Genomic DNA, 24,411 nt, shown 5'->3' with positions numbered 1-24,411 from the left:
AACCTATATTGATGCTACACTTTTGCAACATATACACGTGGCGTGATTTAACATAATGTATAGTAACCCTAGAAAGCCAGATCTAGCAGCGTTACGACCCAGAATATTTAGTGTCAGATCTACTGGTGACTCAAAACACGTCCGTAAAGTTCATACCCGAAAGGTTCCTTACAGAGTTGGTTACAACTGGAACAAAGGTGGAAGACTCAAGGAGCTGAGAATAAGGTCCTGAGCCAAATAGTTTGATGTATTTCCACTCGGTAAATGCTTTTTATAATTAACAACCTACCATTTGCAATGACCGCAGGCACTTGGCAAGAAAGTTCTTGAAGATATGGATGCAGAATACCTTTGGCCGAATTATTCCTCACAAAGCCAAGTAATATGTTTCACTTATTTTACAAAGCGGAGATGTTGGCGTGAAATATGCATAAATCGCATCATTTTGTTAAGGATAGATCACCATCTGTTTGCCACATTCACATGTCCTTCCTGAGCCCGAGTTTTCTAATGTAAGGGAATATTGCATGATGCAGGTCTCACCATAACAGTGTGGTCCTGAGACGAGCCTTTGAAGGATGGAGAGAAGAGTGGTGGACATCCAGGAGGGAATGGAGTCTTACACTGAGGGCAGAGTGTCACTACAGGTCAGGAGTTCATGCAAGACTTTGAGGGGAACTTTTGCTCAAGTACCGTACTTAAGTACAATACTGAGGTATTTATACTTCAGAGGTATTTATACTCAATACAGAGTTAAATATTTGCACTTTTTACTACATTTATTTGAGATGTGGAGTTACTAGGTACTGTTTAGATGGAATGTTTAAAAGATTAAATCAGTGGCTCCCAATCATTGACATTTACAAGAAAAGCTGTGTCTAGGGGGACCCTTAGTGCTCCAAACAGTTCATATGTTTTTGTTTAACTAACTGTTCATATAATCAAGTAGGTCACCCAAAAGTATTGAAGTAATAATTGAGAAAAGTAAAAAAAAAAAAAAAGAAAACAGATTTGCGTAACAGAGCTTTGATTTTTCTTCTTTTCTTTCTCAATCATTTCATGACTCATGATCCTACATGCTACTTATGTATTCTGCATTTCAGGTATTACCTGTACACCTTGGTATTCCATAGCTGGCAAACATTTATGTCACTGGAAAGAGAAAAGAAGAGCAAAGTGCAAAAGGCTCAAATATTTGGTATGATTTTATAAATAAGAGCATATCTAACCTTATATATATATATTCATGCTTTGTCAGATATCATATAAAACTGATGTGTTAGTAATCACTTTGCTCTTTTAACCAGCTGACAGGCAACGAATGCGTCTTGTTTGGGATAGCTGGGAGGTTTTCACAGAGATGAGGCGAATGAAAAACAGAATGCTTGAGTCAGCTCTTGAACAGAAGAGACTCACAACTATGTGGTAAGTTTACTGTATTTTAAAAGTAGACTTAGACTCAGTGTTCATTGGTTTCACCTCTGTTGTGTGTGTGTGTGTGTTTTGTTGTTGTTTTGTTTTGTTTTTTTACCTGTGCAGTTCTGCATGGACCTTGTGGCAGACTAGGCTGCAGCAGTGCCATGACCTTCACACTTTGGAGGACCAAGCCCTGAAACAGCATGCACTGACTTTACAGAGAAGGGTAAAGATAATAACCAACTCACTTATAAGTCATGTATTTTCATCATTATGTGCCTCCATGTAAAACTAATCCCTGTAATATTATCTTGTGTATTATCTGTGATGCGTGCCCCACTACTTCTTTTTATAAAGGCTTGGCTTCACTGGAAAGAAATGCACACAACTGCCTGTCACCAGAAAAAGGCACAGTCCAAGGCTTTGCTTCACTTCATACTCAGACTGAAAAGAAAAACATTGTATCAGTGGATGAGTTATGTGTCCAGTCGCCAAAACAAAAAAAAGTCAGAAGGTAACTCATGTATATTGTACTACTTGATCACATTTTTAAGTGCAGTTATTCATGTTTATTTTACTATTCCCTTTCTGATTATCTTAGCTGTGGCTCAGCGTGCCGGTTCTCGCCGCCTGGTGAGGATGTGTTGGAATAGATGGATCAATGCGTTGCACCACAGATGGAGTGAGGAAGACTGTTTGCGAGCTGCAGGGTATTTAGCCATACAGAGCACCAAACGCAGAGCACTGGAGCAATGGAGAGCTTGTATCCTAATCAATACATAAAAGTAACATACCTTTCATTTTCATCATAATAAATGCTTAGAATCATCAGTTTGCTTGTTTGATTCTTGAGCTCATCAGTAGATGTGACACTGTCCAGACAAGAAGCTGAAAGAAACCAGATGGCGAGTCAGCATTACCATCATCACTTAATGGTACAAGAATAAAAGATGGTGGAACTACAAATAAGTACAGAGTACGATAGTTTTATGTGTTGATCACTGCAGGGGTTTTTTTGCAGAGTGCTGGATTGCAGGGACTTTCTCTCAACGTCATCTGGAACAAAACACACCGACTGAACAACAACATGGCCATTCAGCATCATCATCAAACGGTAAGTGATGAGCACTTAACATTGTATGCCAAGCACTTCAAATAAAGTTTCAATTGAAGGTTGCAGTTTTGTTTGTGTTTTTTAAAGATGATGAGTAAGTATTGGAAGCTGTGGCAGGATCGTCTGGAGGAAGCTGAAGACAAGAGTTTTCAGCCATTAACAGAGATGGCTCAGAGAAACTACAGGTGCTTTTATTTACTTTTCTATTCTCCTGGCATTACCTACATTTGCCCAGGAGTACAGAGTATATTAAATAGTATACAGAGTTGCATCTACACATTCAGGTGTGCCACATTTAGTTTTGTTAATCCTGTATGCTTAATTTGTAGTTCATTGTGATCTCAAGTGTTTGTTCTCCTGGCAGCATGTCCCTCTTGAGTAGCAGTTTTCACTACTGGAAAGAGAAACTTGCTGAACAGAGACACATGCAGGTATTTGTAGAAGCACAACGTTTTCATTACATACATTTCTATAAATTATAGACAATTATCTGCCAAGAAAGAGTAAACAATATGTCATTGCATTGAGTTATTCCCCCTAATGTAGCCTTAAATACGCCAATGACTAATATTTTTTTGAGCTAGAAAAAAAAAATGTTATTATATTTTAAAGCTTAGTACACTTATCGGTGAATCAATCAACAGAAGAATAATCCAAAACTATTTTGATAACCAAGCCAAAAAAAATTTGCTGCAACCAGCTTCTTAATTGTTTTATCATTATCATTCCAAATGCACTATCATTGGATTCTGGTTTAGTTGGACAAAACAGTCAATTTAGGAATGTCACTTTGCCTGCTATAGAACTTATAACTGTCATTTTTCAATAATTTCTGTTATTTTATTGAAAAAATGATTCGAGTAATTGACAAAATAACCAGCACATTAATAAATAATGAAAATAATCATTACTTGCAGCTCCACCTCATTTTCAACATGATACCAGAGTTAATCATTTCATTTATGTTTTTAATACTTGATGCCCAAATATAGGTGAATACAGGTATTGATATTTGTGATACTAATACATATATATACTATAGTAGTATAATATAGTACCATTCCTTTCTTCAGGAACTGGAACATCGTGCAGTTGTTTGGTTTGCAGAGCACACGGTGCCTCGGTATTTCAACTCGTGGGTTGAGTTCACTCTGCAGAGAAGACTCCATAAACACTGGAGACACACGGCAGAAGTCTATAATCAGTGAGTTATGTCCTTTTCTAAGGACTTATACTTGTGTTGTAATTCATTTCCAAACCAAGCAGAGTTGACTGATCTCTTGTCACTATAGAACATGATTTATTTGTTCCTTGTGTTATCAGGCAGCGCCAGTACGCCTGGGTGTTTTACACCTGGTGGGGACAGTCAGAGAAACACAAGGAGCAGATGCTTTCTGAGCGGATGGTACGTCAGCAGGAGATGGAAACTATATTGTTGATTATGAACACAGCTGTGTATCAGACACTGAGAGATAATGCATCGTTTTCAGGCAATTCTTCATGCGGAACGATGCTGCATGCAGAGAGCCTGGGCTCACTGGAGCCAAAGGACAGAGCAGCAGATCAGTGAGGCGGAGAAACAGAAAGCCTCCGACCATCTGTACCTGCACCGACTTCTCCACAAGACGATGACGCAGTGGAAGGACTACAGTGCTGAGATTCGAGACAGGTGAAGCAAACTTTGCACTGCTGGAATGACTGTTTAGTCTGACAAGAGGATGAGAGCTGTGAGCTTACAGATGTGTTTGTCTATTTGTTTGCATGTCAGGAGAAGCCGAGAACAGCAGGCCTGTCATCAGGGTGACCTGCGCTCCATGAAATGGGCTGTGGAGAAATGGAAAAAGGTGCTTTCTGTAGTCCTGTCCCATCTGTGCACCATCTGTTCATACACTATAAGGCATCAGTGCTCTTGGTTAAATTAAAAAATAGAAACCGAGCTGTTTAAATCTGGAAACTCTGCTCTCTGGGAGCCTAAATGAGACCAGAGCTCTATGCTGTCAGCATGTAAGCTGCTGGCTCTGTCCATCAAACGCTGCTCTCTTCTTTCGGTTAATTGATTCAGTTTTACAAGCTTGTCTTGTTCATTGAACCAAAAAATCAGGCCTTATTATGGTGGTTAAGAAAAAGATCAAATTTTCACGTTTTGAGAAGCTAGAACCATCAAATATTTGTCATTTTTCTTTAAAAAAAATATTGACAGGATTAATAGATTATAACTATAATTACTGCATCACGGTTGTATGCCTCCTCCAACCAATTCACAGGTATGGGACAGAAGTAAGGTCACTGACTTTGACCTTTAACCACCAATATCTAATCAGTTCATGTTTGAGTCCAAGTGGGCACTTGTGCCAAATTCCCTCAAGGCATACCCGAGATATTGCATTCACAAGAATGGCCTGTAGGCAAGGACGGACAGACAATCTGTAAACATGATGCCTCTGGCTGCAGCTGTTGCCAGCAGAGGAATAAAAATGTGTTGATAAATCTTCTGTCGATCAGTGAATTAACTAATAGTTGCAGATGTGCAGTCCCACAGATACCAACACAAATCTACAAGTGTGATGCAGACTTATTTGTGCCAGGTGTTTTTATTAGTGACTTTTGTGTGTTTGAGCAGTTTGTTCAGAGCCAGAGAGTGAAGAAAAGCAAGCTGGAACAGATGCAGCGTTACCATGAAGTTAAACTTGTTAAAAACGCCGTTGTAGCCTGGAAGGTACATATATACATGAGTATCAGTTACAGGCAATGTAATCACTTGATGGCAGTGATGAAGATAATAGGACATCTGATATACTATGTGCTGCTGTATTCACAGACACACCACCTCCAGATGTCTCACATCTACAGACATGCAGAGCAACTTCACAGACAGCAAAAACAGCGCTTTGTCAGGTCTTAAACAAACACGTACAGCATATATACTGTATATTCTCCAAGTTTCAGTGGTGTATGTCAGCATCCTCTGTCTCAGTGTCAGTAACATCCCTCTCCAGGACGGCTCTGTCAGTGTGGAGGGAGAACGCAGTGCTGCTGGCAGAGGAGCAACAAGCACAGAATCACTTTCAGCACGTCCTTCAGCTAAAGGTTATAAAGCAGTCTGGTGCCTTCATCCACAAAACTATTGCAGTTATTCCTTTTTTCTGTGTCTTTGTTCATTTCTCTCATTGCATTAATTCTTTGAAGGTGTTTCTTGCCTGGAGGGAAGCAACAACACGTGCAGTGTCAAACCGTCACCAGCAGAATGAGGCAGTCAGCAGAGTTCAGAGGGCCAGAAATCAAGGTAACAGCACAGCTCCTTACAGTGACCACACGGTTTCAGCTCCATTTCCATATAGATTTTCTGAAAATAATTGTATTTATGTACAGCCCCTAACAGAAATAGCAAATTTACATATAGTTTAATTGTAAAGTAAAAGAAACCGCCATGCTTTCTCTGCAGGGATTTTAATTGTTTTGCACCTTTGCATATAACAAGGCCTCAGCGGTGGAAGAAGTATTCACATTCTTTACTTATAAGTAACAGTACCATAGTGTAAAAATACTCTGTTACAAGTAAAAGTCCTGCATTCAAAATGCTACTTGAGTAGAAGTACAAAGGTATTGCCATCAAAATATACTTAAAGTACTCATTATATACAAAAAGTAGTCATTATGCAGAATAGCACAGTTCACAATAACATGTATTGAATGATTTTATTATAATTATTGCAGAGAGTGAAAGCAAATTAAGTTTGAAACTTTGTAAATTTCAACTATTAAGTTTTTATATTTGCCTGGACTGCTTCTAAAATGTTTATCTGTGTTCAGCACAGTTACTGCAGTTTTTCACACAGTGGAGGAAACAGACCAGAGATGCTCAGAGGGAGAGGATTTGTGTGGAAAAGACCAGACAGCACCATAACTCCAGGCTCCTCTCTAAAGCACTGAAAGCTTGGAATAGGCATCACTACCAAACCCGGAAATATAAGGTTTGTACTTCACCATCCCTTTACAGTTACATAAAGCCACATGCTGTGACATACATTCTTTAAACTGTGATGTTTCATAGATGATGAAACGACAAGGACTCTTGCTGCTGAAATTAAAGATGTACCAGACCTACTTTGAAGCATGGAAAATGAAGGTTTGTTAATATCACATGGCTAAAGAGGCACTCAGCTGATCTTACATATAAAGATCTGTTTACTTACCAGCGTCTCACTCACTCAACCAGTGCAAACAGTTCTGTCGATATGGAGGAACTTTGTAAAGATAGGGGAAAAAAGTCTTTATTTTGTGTTAGAGCTTCACCTGTTTTATAAATGAATAAAAGAATTAGAAGGTGTAGATATCAAGATTAAACTCACAGGCCAGTATGTGTGTTTTGATTTAGTGCAGTTAAACTGGTTTACTTCCAGCTGCAGCACAGACGGAGAGAAGCTAAGCAGACGGAACAAGCGCTCTGGCACTGGTCCCTCAGTCTTCAGGCCAAGGTAACACATTATTCTCCCAGGGCCTCACTACAGAACTGAGCACAGAATTGCACAGTCGGTGCTCACAGGGTTTGATGTGTCTTGATGTTTCTTGGTGAACTCGCTGCAGGTGTTGAATGGATGGAAGCTGTGGGTCACAGAGCAGCACAAGAAGCAGGAGCAGGCAGCCAGAGCTGCACAGGTCTACAGAGACCAGCTGCTGAGGGAGGGTGTGACATGCATCCTCACATATGCTGCTCACATGAATGAACTTACACAAAGCTTCACGCAACACAGCCAAGAGCAAGTGGGTATTTGTGTGTGTGTTTAGTTTTATGTCATTTCAATCATGACCTCAATTATTTTGTCAAGCCTGGCTGTGTCCTGCAGAGATCACTTCACCTCCAGAGGGTAGTTAAACGCTGTGCTATGCGGTGGAAGCAGCGGGCGCTGTGTAACACACAACAGGTTAAAGGGAAACCAGCAAAAAAGAGTGTGACCTTCTGTTTGACTACACCTGGAATGACGAGCGTTTCCTCATCTGACCCAATGGAACAGGGAGCTGAGGATGGAGTGCTTTGCATGCCGTGAGTCTGTAACCTTGACTGGCTGTAGAAATGAGTCATACTGACTCAGTCTTACAGAGTTTCTTTGTTTTTCTTTTTTTTGCAGGTTTCCTACCCGTATGCCTCGACGTCAGCCACGCCGCTGTGGGGGACTGTTTCACTCTAAACTGGCCGACTTGCCACACACAGGGTAAAGCATTTGTGAATGAAGTAACAGGATATTTTTTATTTTTGATTGTAGATAATAAACACAGACAACATTATTTGTATGTTTGTATTTACATGTACACTGATCAGCTATAACATTATGACCACTGACAGGTGAGGTGAATAACACTGATTATCTTGTTAAAATGGCACCTGTTAGTGTGTGGCGTGCATTATCCAGCAAGTGAACATTCAGTCCTCAAAGCTGTTGTATTAGAAGCAGGAAAAACAGGCAAGCATAAGGATCTGAGTGGATTTGACAAGGGCCAAATTGTGACAGGGAGAAAACATGGTTAAAGCATCTCCCACACTGCAGGTCTTGTTGGGTGTTCTCGGTCTGCAGGGGTTAGAACCTACCAAAAGTGTCTAAGGAAGGACAAACAAACAAACTGGCGACAGGATCATGGATGCCTACAGCTCACTGATGATGAGGTTGATCTACTGTGTACTGATCTTTCAGATTTCATTCATCCTTTTCAAAAGATTGCAGTTAGTTTGAACCTTTTTAAAATGATGAAAATGAGAAATACTGTACATTGGTCTCTCTGAAGAGAAACATTCAGCGGCTATAGTGGTGATATCACACCAAGAGTAGGGAGGCTGTTGAATGTGTCTAAAAAATTCTCTCTCACTTGTCCTCACGACCACAGTTTTCACTCTTTTCATATAAGCTTTTCACTGCATGGTAGACAAATTCGTGCTCTTCCTGACAGTATAACAATGGAACTATGGATTCACAGAAGATGCACACTGACCTGCAGAGTGACATGAGTGCCAACCAACTGCTGCATTGACTCCTGTGTACACAATATTAGCCAGGTGGTCATAATGTCATGGCTGATCACTGTATTTCATTTTAGAAATGTTAAGTTGGCACGCCACGTTAAAAGTCTTTCAGTTAAAGGCACTTACAAGCGTTTTTTCTTTATTTTATAGAACCCAGAAGCAGTTTGGCAACACTAACACTGCTGAAGCAGCTTCACAGAAAAACCGTCCTGCAGTGATGTCGTGCCTCCTTCCTGCTAAAGTCCCTGTTACTGCTGCATATCAGAGCACCATCACATCTACCATGTCACCATCTGAACCTCGCACACCTACTGTCAGCTCTCCTCAGGGAACCCAGAACCAAGATCTTCTTTTACCTCCTTCTGCTTTCATGACCACTGGAACCCAAGTTACAGTAAGAATCACATATTTGACTTGGACATGTATCAAAAAGCATTCAGGACTAAATTAAGAATTTGATTATATCATCTTTTTTTCCCAAGTTGGAGGCAACCAGCAGTTCAGGTCCCTTTAAACATCACTCATCAACCTATCCAGGTATGGTGCTGGCACTTTTCTTCCCAGTATGAGTTGGTTTTGTTATCCCTTTAAAATCAGTACTGTTGTGGATTATAAAGAAAATCATAAACACCACAGTCAAAGCAACTATTGTGATGCTTCTTCAAGAGACACGTCTGAGAGCATTCTGTGTAGAAACTGAGGTAGAAGATCCAACTTCGGCTCTAACTAGAGAACTGCTGAACATTCAGCTGGACATGAAAAGTTTCCAGCAGGACAGAAAGCAGCTTCGGTACGTCAGAGAGAACACACCAGGTTTTCCATTCCTTTTTGTGTGTGAACATGTTGTCAACATAGTTATTAATGTCTGATTGTGTGTGTCTGTTCAGGACATGGCAAAAACTGAAAGAGGTCTTACAAAGTTGGCTGCAGACCAGTGGAAATGAGGAACAAATGGAAAAGAATGACATTTGTCAAGAGCTGCAGGAGGTAAGAAGATACAGGTCATTTCGACATTGTCAGGTGTATTATCTGTTTTGTCAAATCATGTTTAAAACATTTTTCAGTTCTTGCTGGAAAACAATCAGTACTTAATCTGAATAAATAATTTGGTATTTAAAGGTAGGGTTGGCGATCCTGGAAAAACCAGCAAGAGGAAGCTCGATTTTGAAAGTAGACAACCGAAGAAATTCCATCCCTTTGTTTTGAGTCCTCTCCAAAGCCACTCCTCCAAAATGCTACGGCCACTGCAACGCACGCTGACTGAATTCTACTTACAAATTTCAGGAAAATAACAAATGGCCCCAAACGAAACCAAAGCGATAATTACCTGTCTAGCAGAAACACGGCCATCATGGCGTCACTTTTCAGCCCCTTTTGTTCTCTCAGTTGTTGCCATCATTCAAAAGCTACACTAGTGTTAATTCTGGTTTCACTTCTTGCAGCATCCAAAATTTTATTTGTTGTAACTTTCTCAAATACCATGTTACCTGCTGAGATCTGCAGCCCCAAACCGTAGTTGGGGATGTCTGGTTCATGGCTAAACTGCTTTAGCCCTGGCTCATAGCCGGTAACTAGCCTTAGAATCCTAGGCTTTTACATCGGGGAGTAGTTAAGAGGGAGGCCACTTAACGCCGTTCAAAACACAGGCTTTATTCTGCCTTGGTAACACGAACACTGCATGTACTCTTAGAGCTGACCACTGTTAGTCTACTGTACTGATTGTGAGGGAAATTCAGGTAATTGAGTTAACTGAGTTATGGAAACAGGGCACACAATGCCAAGTTACTTCAAGGCAACTTCCCAAATTTTGCATGCTTCCCTCTGCAGCCTCATTTGAACAGTAAATCTCTAAGAGGAAACTGTATGACGTCACAGTTGGTGTTTTTAATGTTGACAGTTGGAGGAGCGCATCAGCAGGCTGTCAACCAAACTGGCGAAACGGAAACCAACAATGCTACTGCATGCAGAGAGGATCCAACATTTACAGACTGTCCTCCACACGTCAGGAGTTATTCAAGAGATGGAAACACACCGCTCTGTGTTTACAGCATGACGGGAAACAGTGCAAGTGCTCACACGCTCCACAAGTGATTTCTGATTGCTTGGACTGTTATTCCTCTGACCCAATCACTGTTCTTAAAATACTATGGAGACTGACTGAGAATTGAATGAGAAAACTGTTAATATGTATTTTGTGATGAGCTTGTTTGTGCTTTAGTTTGACATACCTCTACTGCACTCAGCTTCTGAGGAAGAAATCGATACCTTAATGTCCAGGTAATGCTATTTGTCACTGTTAAATATCATGTATACAGTCTTAAAAGGGACTCAGCATGTCTAAAAATGTTAAAGCCAAGTAGCTTAAAGCAGCCCTCACCTCTACAGCTACACTTTAAATCTACAAAAAACATTTGATAGGGGTCGTCCTTGTGACAGATGGTGCTAAATATTTTCCATGTGTGTGCAAAAAGTGATTTTTACCATTTTCAGGGGAGCTGCCCTTGCGCAATAGGTTTTTTATTTTCCCGTTGATCAGTGCCTCTAATCCTTAGAAAGATCTATGCAGGAAAATTTGCTATTTCACACTAACAGAGAGGGACGCTGTCTGTTGTGCTTCACAGACTGTCTGACTCTTTGATCTACAACAGGGAAGAATGCGAGGACTTTATCCTATTTTGCTCTTTTTCTTCTTTGTCTGCTATGTCAGGGGTAAGTTGTTACTGAACTAGTTTGTTCTGTTATGCTCATAATTATCGTGCCACTGTTCCAGGGAGTTTCTCCATCTTGTTGCTCTTTGCTGCCAAAGCTGTTGCCCTCATTTTAGAGCTTTTTACTTTTCAGGACATTATTAAAACAGTTTTAACTTTATAAACATACATTTATTTCACAGTTTACTGATATTGATCATTGAATGCACAAAGAAATTGATTAAATACCTGCATCTTAAAACACAAATAATGCATGAAGCTGACCAGTTCAAATTCTGCACTAGATGCATGTTAGCCCTCTGACTGGCTTGTGTGGACTATTTGAATGATTCCTTACATGACAGCTAAGAAGACACGTTGGTGCGTGGTGTCAGACCCTGAACAGAAGAAGTGTGCAGAACTAGCTAAAGCTCTGGTGGCAGTGCTGCCTGCTGCTGCTGTGGCATCTTTTGCCAGACTTTCATGCATACAAGCGTCCAGCACGACTGACTGCATCGATAGGATCAGGGTGAGCCATCCTTTCACGTCATTGGTTTGGTGTAGGCCAAAAAGGTCACTGTAGCAAATAAGACATCCCAGGTTCGATTTACGTGTTTTAATATGTGTATTACAATAAAATAAAATTTTAAGTCAGAAAAGTGAATGTAGGTATAGAAAACAGATGTTGAAATGTTTTAAAAGCAATACTTAGTGTAGAACTATACATTTAAATTTCCTGCACATTTGATCCTGTTGAGAATCTCTTCATGCTGCCAGAGTTTTAGCAAACAAGGTTATATAAGAAAACATAAAAACTAGGAAGCCCATGTGATTTGAGACTGTTTCCATAAAGGCACCATAAAATTTAAGGTGCCTCCTTAAAATGTCAAATTAGGGATTATTAGCCTTTAAAAAATACAAAACTTTGCAAGACAGATGTTATTTCCCTTTAATGGAGAAGAGGAACATCTGGGATAAATTCAGTTTTTCTGTACCACAGCATTTTGGACTTTTTTTTCCAAAATATGCAATTTTGGTGATAAAATCATTTTTGTTCTTCTATCTAGGGTTTGAATTTGGAGCCTTTAGAGGAAAGTCCCATCTAATACCTTTCAGATTGTAAAGGTTATTTATGTCAGTGTTACAGCAAATTTAAATACAAATTCTGCAGAAGTGCTTTCTTGAGATCTTTGAAGGTGGATGACCTCTGATGGAACGCCACTATAGTGAGGTCTGCTTTGACTTATTATGTAAAAATTAGGACTCTCTCCTTGAATTCTTTGTTTCAGGGAAACCGTGCTGACATAGTGTCATTAGATGCAGGAGAACTTTATTCTGCTGTGAAGCAGTTCGGCCTGGTTACCATCGCCAAGGAGATATACAGGGACGGTAGGTTAATTTCAAATTCCTGAGACACTCCAGCACTAGTGGTTGAGTCAGTGTACCTGTCAGGGTGTGTCCATCTGTGTGCGCACTACAGGAGGTTGTGTTTTGTCGGTTGCCGTGGTGAGAAACAACAGCTTGGACATACGATCCCTGCAAGGACTCAGGAGCTGTCACAGCGGAGTGCGGTGGACAGCTGGATGGAATCTTCCACTCGGCTTCCTGTTGTCCCGAAACTACCTGAGCTGGTCAAAGGAGCAGCCGCTCAGTCAGGGTAATGAGATTCAGCCAGTGAGAACAGTAACAGTGAGGAAGTGTACTTTTTTTGTTTTCTTTTCTTTTCTCCCCTTGGTCAAGGTCAGTTTATCTGTAGAAACACCTTTCATACACAAGAAAATTTAAAGGGCTTTACATATTAAAAACAGACTCACACATCACATAAGGTAAAACCATAATATAAAATACAAAAGTTGAAAGACAAGTAGAAACAATAAAAAGGCTAAAGTAGATTTACCCAAATCATGAGAGAACAGCAGTGTTTAGCCTTAAATATGGCCGGATTAGTAACTTGTTTTAACTCCATGGGGAGTTTGTTCAGCTGTGTGCAGTGTAACAGCTGAAAGCAGCTTCTCCCTATTTAGTCCTTACCCGATTTTCAGTCAGCTGGTAATTTTAAGCAGATCTAAGGGCTCTGCTTGTTTGAAATGTTTTAAGGAGGTCAGAGATATATTTTGGTGCCATACCATTAAGACATTTATGAACTAAAATAAGTACTTCAAAATCTATTCAGTGGGAGACTGACTGCAGTGATTTCAGGACAGGGGTGATGTGTTCAGTTCTTTTAGTTCTAGTTAAAATTATAGCAGCATTATTCTGGTTAAGCTGCAGTTGTTTGATAGTTTTAGGAGGGAGACCAGTTGAAAGACAGCTGCAATAGTCCAGTGTGCAGGTGGTGAAAACATGAGTGAGTTTCTCTGCATCATCTCTGGACGTAAAACCTCTGAATCTCACAATGTTTTTAAGAAGATAGAAAGTAGTTCTTGTTAGGGCCTTAATATGACTATTAAAACTCAAATCTGAGTCATTAAAACACCCATGTTTCTCACCTAAGTTTTAACCTCAATAGTTGCAGCCTTTAGACGATTAATTACTTTAGTTCTCTCCTTCTTATTTCCAAATGACAATGACCTCAGTCTTATCCTTGTTTAATTGCATAAACTTGAACTTCATCCAGTTGCTTATTAGCTCCCAACATAAGAGAGTATAGTATCTAAGGGGGAGTAATCATTTGGAGTAAGTGCTAAATAAATCTGAATGTCACCTACATAACTGTGATAGGCAGTGTCATAGCCATGTAAGACTTGACCCAGTGGAAGCAAGTACAGATTAAATAGCAAAGGACCAAGGATAGATCCCTGAGGGATACCATATGACATGGTGATCCGTTCAGATGGATAGTCACCAAAAGCTCAAAATGTCTCTATTTTCCAGATATTATCTGAACCAACTGAATGCTGTGCCTGTTAATCTCACCCTTGATTGTTTTTCTCTTCTTGAGCAGATGTCAGTACCTTCTTCAATGCCAGCTGTGCTCCTGGAGCTTCTGCCATGGCACCTCCTCTGTGCACTCTATGCCAAGGCCTGAAGTCTTACGTTCGCCAGAAGAATTACCACTGCGAAACATCCCACAGTGAGCCCTTCTACAACAGCCAGGGAGCCCTCAGGTTTTAACAACCTATTAAACTCAGGAAAGTGTGTTTGCTATGTTTCAAACATGTGAAATTACACTGAAAATATTCATGAGTTTCTCCTGTTGCCTCTTTTGCACCATCTCAGATGTCTCAGGAGCGGGGCAGGGGATGTTGCATTTTTGGATCATTTGGCCCTTGAAAGTATTAAAGGTAAACAGTATCTTCTAATGGATCAACTTCTACACTATCATAGTATTAATTCATTGTGTTTCAGACCAGCCGGAGCAAAGACTTCCACCATATCCCTCTCTTCTAATTTCACGGTCAGCTCTCTACTATCTGTCTTTTTATTAAAGGCAGAAATTCTCACAAAATACAAAAAACAAAATAAGTAAAGAAAACAAACAAAAAACCTAGATCTAACTACACCAGCACACATGTAATTGTGGGGAAATTCTATAGTGGGTAGCTCAGCTGGTAAAAAAAAAACTGAAATATTTTTAAATATATGTAACTGTGTGTTTAGAAGAAAAAACCAAAATGATTGCAAATTAGTGTGAGGCTAATCTTTAGCACTATAATGTATTAATTGTCCCAATAAACTACTACCATAAGCTGAATACACAGACTACCACCAAAGTGAGTCAGTGTTGACGCTTTAACACCACCTACTGCAACTGAGGGGTCATGAAAAGTAGATCAAATCTAATAATTAAATTTTAGGATCAATAGGCATTTTACGGAAAGAAAATTTATAATATTCACTTTTATATAAACAACAGTATTTAAAGGTTTAAAATCAGTTCTAGAAAACACAACGGAAAATGTTGAAAACTACTGAACTACACAACATCCTGCTGCTTGTAAGACTCAGGACAAAACTGAAAAACTCTTTTTCGCAGGATTGTCACCATCTGCCTTTGGTGTTGTGTCTGTTCCCTTAGAGAATGATGAGTTCAGGTTGCTGTGTACTAATGGCACACAAGCTCCTCTCAGCCACTACAGAACCTGCAATCTGGGACGTGGTCCAGGAGGAGGAATGGTCACCAGATTCAACTTTCGCAAGGTTGCTCGCAAATTTCTAGTAACCGCACAGGTGCGGATTTTGCTGTCCTTTTTTTCCCCCCACAAATATCCCATGTTTTTTGTCCATGCTCCATGTCCATACTTTTCCTTTTAGCTCTTCTTTATTCTTTATGATTATTTAGATGCTGTTTGGCCATCGAGGGAGAGAGAGGCAGCGCTTCCAGCTCTTCAACTCATTGACTTTTGGGGAAAACGATCTCCTTTTCAGAGATGTGACAGATAAACTAGCTGTTCTTCCAGATGGCATAGACATCAGTCAGGTGCTGGGGCTGGATTATGTGGCTCTCCTCAAAGGTCTTGGACATGAAGGTGCTTATCTCCATTGATGTCTGGTTGTTATTTTTAATAAACAGACTGCGATTTTATGGCATGACCCAACCTGTATGTGTGCAGGAAGTTCATTAGAGGACAGTGTTGTGCGATGGTGCTGCATCAGCCATGCAGAGCAGAAGAAATGTGAGCAGTGGGCTCTCAGTATAAAGTCGGATCCGCTGGTGTGTGTGAGCGCGCTCTCAATGCGTGAGTGTGTCGAGAAGATTAAGGTAGGTCATGTAAAAAAAGGTAGAACATGAGGATGTTGCACTTGAATCCTACCAACCACAGTCTCAGCATCACTGATGTTCTTCACTCCAGAGGGATGAGGTGGACGCTGTCTCACTGGATGCAACTCACTCATTCATCGCAGGGAAATGTGGTCTTGCCCCTGTAGTTACAGAATATTATGGTAAGAACACTTTCTTCATTTAATGAAGTCTATCCTCAAAATAAATAGCAATAAATGGTAAATGGTGTGACCCAGGGAATCTGTCATAAATGTGGATTACAGATTGTATTGTCATTCTTGTTTTCCATTAGTGGTAATCAGATGGAGAAGTGAAATGCAGCAGAGCTGAGGTTTTCATGAACGCATTTACAACAGTGTAAACATACTCTGTTACTAATAAAAGTCCAAGTCATTCAAAATGTTACTCAAAAAAGTATTAGCATCAAAATATACTGAAAGTACCGACAAATACAATGACTCATTATACAGAATAGCACATTTCATTGTATATATTATATAATTGGATTATAATTATTGATGTATTATTGTGTACATCACATTTAATGTTACAGTTTATAATTTGAAGTAATGTTGTTTTGTTTGTTTTTGTCTCCCAGGGACAAAATGTGTACCTGCTGAAGGATCAACCCATTTAGAGACTGATGGTAAATTAAACAGAACAAAAACACGGTCAGCACATGACCAACTTGCAATAATCCTGGAAGCCGATGCGATTACTGTGTTGACATCAAAACCGCCGCTGTGTCTCCTCAGTGTTGCCCTCACTGGTGGGTGTGGCGGTGGCAAAGCGCACCAGCAGAAATGTATTCATCGGGAACCTCGGCGGGCGTCGCTCCTGTCACAGCCACATGTACAGCCCTGCAGGCTGGCTGCTGCCATACACACACTCGTTAAGCCTGGAGCATAACAGCAGCTCCCCCTGTGATCCAAATGAAGGTATTGTTTCTATTCACTCATAGAGAACCATGCGTAAACAGCTTTACTGAACCTATCCACCAGCAGTATATTCACATTTCTCCTTTTGTCCACCATACTGCCTGCAGCTTGTCTTATTGGCATTTTGAACTTAATCCACCACTGCACTAACCCTCACATGTAACTGCGGTGTGCCACTTTGTGTTTCTTAGTGTACAACCAGGTGTTTTGGAAAGGCTGCCTCCCTGGCTCTGAGGGGAACCTCTGTAAAGTGTGTATGGGAGGCACTGGGGAGGCTGCAAGCAAGCGCTGTGCTGAAAACCACAATGAGCGTTACTATGGCAACATGGGTGCTTTAAGGTGTGAGCAGTGGCTTACCTGAACCTGAGTTTTCTGTTCATCTGTAATAGTTCAACCAAGCTATGGAAGAGCATATTGTCTTTCTTACTTTTGGTGCTATCCAGACATTATGATAGCCTTGGTTTTATAGTGGTTGTCCAATAGGTAAAGTCACAGCAATGAAAACCATGTTTTTAAGCTTGAATCAACAGATTTTCTGCCCACCTAGGACCAGCTGCTAACACAACACTGACATACAGTATTATCACATTTAAGTTGATATGGTGAACTTCTTAGCAAGCAGATCCATCAGTTACATTATTATTCAGTCGTGCTTCTGGTTACCTGACAAATGTCAGATATTCACTCTTCTTTTAGCTCCTTTTTTTCTCTCCACTACCTCTTGAGAAAATTTGTTTTTATGTAATTTGGCTAAACTGACCTTTAACCTCTTACTCATTCATAGGTGTCTGATTGGAGATCCCAGTGGAAAAAGCTACGGAGATGTGGCCTTCCTTGAGCAGCACAACCTTCAGGCAAACATTCTCAGTGAGACATTACATGAACGCACACACACATTGATGCTAACATACATATGCTGTACGTACAGTATATAAAGTTTATTATGTTCTTGTCATGTTCCACTTAAGGTTTGAGCTCTGCTGGGTGGGCAAAAGGGTGGACTTCTTCTGATTTTGAGTTGCTGTGTGGCAATGGGCGTCGGGCCTCGTTGTCGGAGTGGGAGAGGTGTAATCTCGGAGTCGTCCCGCCGAACACCGTCGTGACACGGCCGGTGCTCACGGCACGAGTGTACGACTTCCTCATGAAGTCACAGGTAAGATGAATTCAACAGACTTTAAATTGGATTCTGTAGCTCAGCAGCACCTTTCAAATCTAGGCAGCCTGGATAAATTAGGTGCCTGAAGACGCATTTCTCTGGTTGGCCTCATTCAAAAGTCAAAATGGTGCTTGTCACTGCATGTAGCACAGGGTTATTTCAGGTCTCAGATTGAAAATTTATTTAGAGAAATATAAAAAATTTTCTACAAACCTGTTTTTCAAATGTTCAATGTTGTCTTAAAGCAATTAGCCATACAAGCTCTTTTGATAAACAGGCTATAAATGTGAAATGTATGGTTTCAGTCGGCCATTAAATCTTACAATAAGTACACATGAGCACAACTCTGAGAAGTTATTCAATGAGTCTTTGGCTTTTGGCCTTTTTTAATATCAGGGACACGTTTTTCAATTCATTTCAATTCAAATTTATTTGTATAGAGTCAAATCACAACAAAGGTCATCTCAGGACAGTTTACAAAGTAACGTAGAGACCTTACTATTATTATAAAGGAAAACCCAGCAAATCGACTTTGAGCAGGCACTTGGAGACAGCAGCGAGGAAAAACTCCCTTTAATGGAAGAAACCTCCGACAGACCCTGACTTTTGGTGGGGTCTGTCGGAGGTTTTTGCAGGTATCAAAAAATTATTGAGGTCCAGTAGCAACCAAAGTCACATTGCCAGCATCAACTATTCATAAAGATCCAGTTCTTTGCTTCTCCTGATGAATGTTTGCAGTAATTAGGAAAGACAATTAAATTATGCTGTTTGGCAGTGAAAGAATAGGACAGTTTTATTTTGCTTCCATGGTGTTGTTAAAACTGCTTTTCTTTTGTTAAAGGAAACGTTGGCAGCAAACCCAAACACAGAGTTCAAGCTCTTTGAGTCTCAGCAGTATGGAGAAAGTGATCTGCTGTTTAAAGATGCAACACAGTGTTTCGTCCACACAAGTCACATGGGCTACCGCTCTATCCTCGGAGAACAGTTTTACACTCATGCAGAAACTGTCTTCAACTGCACACACTCCGGTACAGCTACAATCAAGCACATCTGATTGTTATGCATGTCAAATATACACACATATATAAAAAGACTCTCACAATGATAACGCTAATGTATATCTTAATATTCTTTACAACAGATATCTTGGACTTTTGCAACCAGGACGTGTGCAGCATCTTCTAATGGACACACAGAAGCAAATGATGTTTTCTTGTGCTTCTCAGTGGTTCAAATGTTCATCCACATATTTGTTTCATCCATATCTGATGACTGCAAACCTTCACTGGCTTTTTTGTTCACATAAAATCTCTGTTATGCCTAACAGTTTGAGAGGACTTTCCAACAACTGCAACATTTTTCATCAGTCATTAGTTTTACTATCACTTTTACAGCATTCAAGTGCCATTATAACTCTGAATGGTGTATTATGTTCCAAAATAGATAGCCTCAACCCTGGAGGCCATTTTAATACAAATGCTTGATAGACCCCTCAGTTGTTGACAAAATGTTGATGCTTTTGTTGCAACATAAAAGGTCTACAACATCATTATTGATCACAGAAAAAAGAAACTTACAACTGCTAAGCACAGCTAGGACTCATGCGTTATACTTAGCTCCAAGCAAATGTCATCAACAGTATTTTTGCCTTATTGTGTTTTTTTCACATTATTACAAAAGCTTTAAAGTTATGTGATCTGCTGGAGTCCGTGAAAATGTGCTAGGTTACAAGATGTCTGTTCAGAATAATTGATGTATATAGTGTACTGTATGTAGGCTACCTGTATATTATGCTGTTGCCCTTATGTGTATGCAGTTTAGATAATCACATTTATAGCTAATTTAGGGCTATTGGATGAATAATTTAGAGAAAATTAAACTTATATTAAATGACAATATAAATACAGTAATAATTATCAGCGATGTGTACGATTTAATAATTTAGGGAAAAGTTTATTTTGGTATAATCTCATTCAAATGTATCCTTTTTTTAATATTCGACGTTACGGCTAACCTGAATCACAATCCTTTAACTACATTTCCCAGAATACAGCACGACTGTTTGTGGTGTTACATAAAACACCGTTTATCCTGTTCGACAATGGTTCCTACCTTATGTCTGGCTGTTGTGGTTTGTCTCATTATTTAGTCGACACTTTGTAGCTGTTGATACTTTGTTGTTCCGGGTATTAACGTAACATTGAACTATAGCTACCGCTGTAGCCTGCAAATAAGGTATAGTAGCTAACTAATGTATTTAAACAGCGTTATCTAACTGACATTGTAATTGTATCGCTGGCCAGATTTTAGTTTGTTAGCCTGCTTATCTCGTGTCGAAGTGTGTTCCCTCCTCAGTGGTTAAGTTTAGGACAGTATTTTGCTGTGTTTTTAATATATTCAAGCTTTGTTGGTATTAACGCTCATAAACACATTAATGTAAAGTTTGTGTTAGGCAGGTGTGGTTTGTAGCTAACGGGATATCTGCAGGTCTTGATTGAAATCTTAAATTTCAGTTCTTAAATCGTTTTTCTAGCCTAACTATAGACAGTAACGTTAAGTTATACCAGGTATTTGTAGGCGATTTCATCAAATTATGGCTCGAAAATCCCCGGTACTATTGTACGAGATCTCTTACCTTAAATTAATTAACGTTTTGTAATTGGTTAGTCCATTCATACTTCCGTTTTCTATTGATTATCCTGATCTAGCTCATATTTAATGATTATATTATTAAGACTGTTCCAGGAAATAATGAAAAATACAAATAACTGTAAATAAATGGAGACTTCATTCACGTTACACTTGCTAAATAACTGTCTTATATCATCCCTTCTGATTTTACATAATATGTATCCAGTTTGGCTGGTATGACTGTTATGACTGTGACAGGTGTTAAATGTTTTCAAAATGATGTGGTGAACCCAGTGCTTAACATCACCTTCACAGTAACTTGTTACCACTCCTCTGTGGGAGAACATTGAGCAGGTGATGTGTGATTTTGTGTATATCAGCACTGTGTTTATTCTGCTGTAGATGAGACTGCCATGGCAGAGCCTCACACTACACACAGCACCTGTAAGGAAGGCATCTTCAGTCCCTGTAAGTATGCTGAGCTTTGTTCCAGCCTGCAGCACCACTGATGCCCATTCACTGGAGCTGCTGCATGACTTTGTGTCCCGAGCCAGACGCCTGTTTGTTATTACCGGAGCAGGACTCTCCACAGAGTCAGGGATCCCTGATTACCGCTCAGAGGGTGTCGGGCTGTACTCCCGCACAGACAGACGACCCATGCAGCATGTCGAATTTGTCCAAAGTGCAAAGTCCCGTCAGCGGTACTGGGCTAGAAACTTTGTTGGGTGGCCGCTTTTCTCCTCCCGCCAGCCAAACTCTGCACACAAGGCCCTGCAGCAGTGGGAAGAGAAGGGGAAGCTGCACTGGCTGGTCACACAAAATGTGGATGCGCTTCACTCAAAGGCTGGACAGAAGAGATTGACTGAGCTCCATGGCTGTTCCCACAGGTGAGAAAACTTCATCAGTAGCAGTACTGCCAGATGAAAACACACTATCTCACAGCAGAAGTAGATTTTTCAGGTTTCTGTACTCTACTTGAGTAATTTTCTGACAACTTTTTACTTTTGCTACCTACATTTTAACAGAAATATCTGTACTTTCTACTCGGTGCACACCGCTGCACTGAGTGACGTGTTTGTTCATTACAAGCTCTCTGCTTTATTTATAGTCCACAAGCTCTTCAAGCTTTCAGAGATCTTGCATATGCACAGTTGAGTCATGGTCATTTGAAGATTTTGGGGCAACATGTTTAACAAATATAATGGCCTTGTGTTTTATGTTACTGCGGTGTATTTTAAATTGCTTTTGAACAAGGTCTGTGGCACAGATCAACTAGCTAATCCAGGTTGGAGACTGGAGACAATATCCATGAGTATAAACAGTTCATTGTTGGTTTTGGTCTCTGCACAGGGAGTGTTGAAAATATTGTTAATAAGAAAATGGCTGACCTTATCATTTAAGGCAGGGGTGGCCAATTCCAGTCCTCACTCCACTTCCATCTAAGATGGTATCTTCTAGCTTCTGACTGACTGAACACACCTGAGCCAGGTAATCGGCAGCAGGTCAGGCAGGGATAGTTGGAAAACAAGCAGGACAGCGGCCCTCGAGGACTGGACTTGGCCACCCCTGGTTTAAGGCTTTAATTAGACCTGAAACATGTTCTCGTTACTTCATATTAATTATTCTTAGTCAGCTATGATTTTTATTTTATTTGAAGTTAGAATAGTTTAGTAGTTTTGGAGATATATTAATATGATGTGAGGCTCAGTTAAGTTTGCACAGAAACAGCTGGTAGAGATGTCCTTCAAAGGGCTACCTCTTACTTTTATACTTTTTTTACTTTTACTCAAGTGAAGAGTTTGAATCGGCACGTCTACTTTTACTAGTCGTTTTTTTAACATGGGTATCTGTGCTTCTACTTGAGTAACAACTGTGTACCTTTGCTACCTCTATTATTGTATAAATTTCAACTGATGACTTAATGAGTAAGTAGCATTTTTTAATTGTAACTTTTTTTTTTATATCATGTTGGGTAGGTTCATATTATTTTATGAAGTGATTATGCCAGAAGTGTCAGATAAATGTAGGGGAGTGAACTGTGTAATATTTCTCTCTGCAATGTAGTAGAATTATAAAGAAGAGAGAAAAGTACGTTTTGTCATTTGAGTGAACTGACCCTTTAAGTCACCATTCACATGCCTATTGTTTATGTGTCCTCAGAGTGATGTGTCTAGGCTGTGGTGCCATTTCAATGAGGGAGGAGCTCCAGAGGCGATTCGTGGCACTAAACCCAGGGTGGAGAGCTCAGGCAGGCGCTGTGGCTCCGGATGGTGACGTCTTCTTGGAGGACAAGCAGGTCCTGCATTTCAGAGTTCCCTCCTGTGAGCACTGTGGAGGAATACTGAAGCCCGAGGTCACGTTTTTTGGAGACACTGTAAAGAAAGCAACGGTGCAGTTTGTGCATGACAGACTGGCAGAGTCAGACACGGTGCTAGTCGTGGGGTCATCGTTACAGGTAAAGCTATTAATGTATTTGTTTTTGAAACAGTTACTATCTCACGAAACAGTTTTCCTGATCTTTGCATTTATTTGTGTTCCTTTTGTTGTTCCCAAGGTGTACTCAGGATACAGGTTTGTGCTGGCAGCGAGTGACAGAAAGATGCCAGTTGCCATTCTGAACATTGGGCCCACGAGAGCAGACCACCTGGCTGAGCTGAAAGTGAATGGCCGCTGTGGTGAAGTGCTGTCGGTCATTCAGCCCCTCTGACTCTCATGGACCTGCAGTGTGGATATAATTTATTCTGATTTAACAACCAACTTCAGAATGATGAGCTGACATTATAGCACTTTTCTATATAACATAAAAGAAGCCAGAAGGATCTACACTTCTATGTCAGGAATAGTCGTTGCTGTTACAGAAGCGTGTCCGTCTTGTGCCACTTCTCTGCACACGGCAGATCTCGATTAGAGGATCAGTATATTGGGCCAACACAAAATAGACTTTTACCGTTCTGTCAGAGGCAACAGACTCGAGCCAGTACTGTATGGGGTTTTGGTGCAGCAGAATACTGTATATCCATAATGCAGCATGGGTCTCAAAGTCATGGACCGACAGCTGGCACCAGGGAGATGACGATGAGGAATGAGTGACACAGTTTGTCAGTCAGGCTCTTCTGCTTTTATTGAAATGAAATGCAAGAGCTATGAAAGAAAGTGTAGTGGAAAATCCACTTAATCTGTCTTCTTTGCAGTTCCTTATTAAATATACAAGGAGTCTGTGGAAACACAAGTTGCTGTTCCACAAAGGTACCATACAAAATCATGTAGTAGATAAGATTTAATAGACAGGTATCTAATGAAGCGCTTGAAACTAATTCAGCAAATTGTACAAAATTGAAAGGGTGTGATTTCTTCTGCCATCGAATGGATTATGCTGTTTTATATAATTTAGTGCTGAGATTGAGGAATACTAGCATAGTTAATGTATCTTTTGTCAGTTTGAGACAAAGACTTGACTACAGTTTGTTTGGCAAACTGAGAAGCAGGAGATCTTTTACCAAAATCTGACACAGATGTTCATGTTTGAAATGTCATGGCACCTGTTTAAATAAATTATTTTAAAGCTTTACAGCACTTTACATTTACACATCAGGTATCATATTCTGTCATTTGTCTGCAATGCAGTGAAAAACTTATGTGAAAGGAGTGAAAACTGTGGTCGTGAGGACAAGTTAGAATTGTTTAGACACATTCAACAGCCTCCTCACTCTAGGTGTTATTTCACCAATATAGT

At 40.1% G+C, this 24,411-nt stretch overlaps 2 protein-coding genes across 3 annotated transcripts; both read left to right on the top strand.

The window, feature by feature from the left end:
- The first annotated feature begins 31 nt into the window (after positions 1–31).
- sfi1 (SFI1 centrin binding protein) lies at positions 32–11,558 on the top strand. Its single transcript, XM_020598029.1, has 31 exons — positions 32–225; positions 308–379; positions 537–647; positions 1,104–1,198; positions 1,308–1,425; positions 1,540–1,642; positions 1,774–1,930; positions 2,018–2,179; positions 2,281–2,351; positions 2,438–2,530; positions 2,618–2,715; positions 2,895–2,961; positions 3,604–3,734; positions 3,854–3,935; positions 4,021–4,199; positions 4,299–4,374; positions 5,151–5,246; positions 5,349–5,425; positions 5,527–5,617; positions 5,717–5,813; positions 6,341–6,501; positions 6,582–6,656; positions 6,931–7,005; positions 7,115–7,291; positions 7,375–7,571; positions 7,657–7,740; positions 8,694–8,937; positions 9,026–9,080; positions 9,210–9,333; positions 9,431–9,530; positions 10,441–11,558. Exons 1-31 carry the CDS (start codon positions 56–58, stop codon positions 10,594–10,596), a joined length of 3,594 nt encoding a protein of 1,197 aa, XP_020453685.1. The 5' UTR covers positions 32–55; the 3' UTR covers positions 10,597–11,558.
- Positions 11,174–24,411, top strand: sxph (saxiphilin). Of its 2 annotated transcripts, XM_020598038.1 has the most exons (19): positions 11,174–11,252; positions 11,596–11,759; positions 12,520–12,619; positions 12,711–12,887; positions 14,175–14,337; positions 14,450–14,514; positions 15,249–15,400; positions 15,513–15,699; positions 15,784–15,932; positions 16,024–16,114; positions 16,552–16,599; positions 16,709–16,891; positions 17,083–17,230; positions 17,676–17,758; positions 17,860–18,044; positions 18,889–19,075; positions 19,189–20,282; positions 21,081–21,146; positions 21,233–21,319. In XM_020598038.1, exons 1-17 carry the CDS (start codon positions 11,198–11,200, stop codon positions 19,230–19,232), a joined length of 2,181 nt encoding a protein of 726 aa, XP_020453694.1. In that variant the 5' UTR covers positions 11,174–11,197; the 3' UTR covers positions 19,233–20,282; positions 21,081–21,146; positions 21,233–21,319. The 2 variants fall into 2 exon arrangements, with proteins under 2 accessions (XP_020453694.1, XP_020453695.1); XM_020598039.1 differs by lacking the exons at positions 11,174–11,252; positions 11,596–11,759; positions 12,520–12,619; ... (11 more) ...; positions 17,860–18,044; positions 18,889–19,075 and adding exons at positions 22,839–23,133; positions 23,233–24,411 and having other exon boundaries at positions 19,247–20,282; positions 21,081–21,565.

This window comes from Monopterus albus, unplaced genomic scaffold (genome assembly GCF_001952655.1).
Source record: "Monopterus albus unplaced genomic scaffold, M_albus_1.0 scaffold36.1, whole genome shotgun sequence".
Classification (NCBI taxonomy): domain Eukaryota; kingdom Metazoa; phylum Chordata; class Actinopteri; order Synbranchiformes; family Synbranchidae; genus Monopterus; species Monopterus albus.
The sequence above is the reverse complement of the archived record's forward strand: the minus strand, read 5'-3'. Positions and strand labels throughout refer to the sequence as shown.

What these genes read in the sequence shown, in the direction of transcription:
- sfi1 (XM_020598029.1), top strand. Translation starts at nt 56, where the DNA reads ATGTATAGTAACCCTAGAAAGCCAGATCTAGCAGCGTTACGACCCAGA. An exon ending in CTGTGGAGAAATGGAAAAAG is followed by an intron (nt 4,375 to 5,150) that starts GTGCTTTCTGTA and finishes GTGTTTGAGCAG; the next exon opens with TTTGTTCAGAGCCAGAGAGT. An exon ending in GCCGACTTGCCACACACAGG is followed by an intron (nt 7,741 to 8,693) that starts GTAAAGCATTTG and finishes TTTATTTTATAG; the next exon opens with AACCCAGAAGCAGTTTGGCA.
- sxph (XM_020598038.1), top strand. Translation starts at nt 11,198, where the DNA reads ATGCGAGGACTTTATCCTATTTTGCTCTTTTTCTTCTTTGTCTGCTAT. An exon ending in CCTTCAGGCAAACATTCTCA is followed by an intron (nt 17,759 to 17,859) that starts GTGAGACATTAC and finishes GTTCCACTTAAG; the next exon opens with GTTTGAGCTCTGCTGGGTGG. An exon ending in CTTCAACTGCACACACTCCG is followed by an intron (nt 19,076 to 19,188) that starts GTACAGCTACAA and finishes TCTTTACAACAG; the next exon opens with ATATCTTGGACTTTTGCAAC.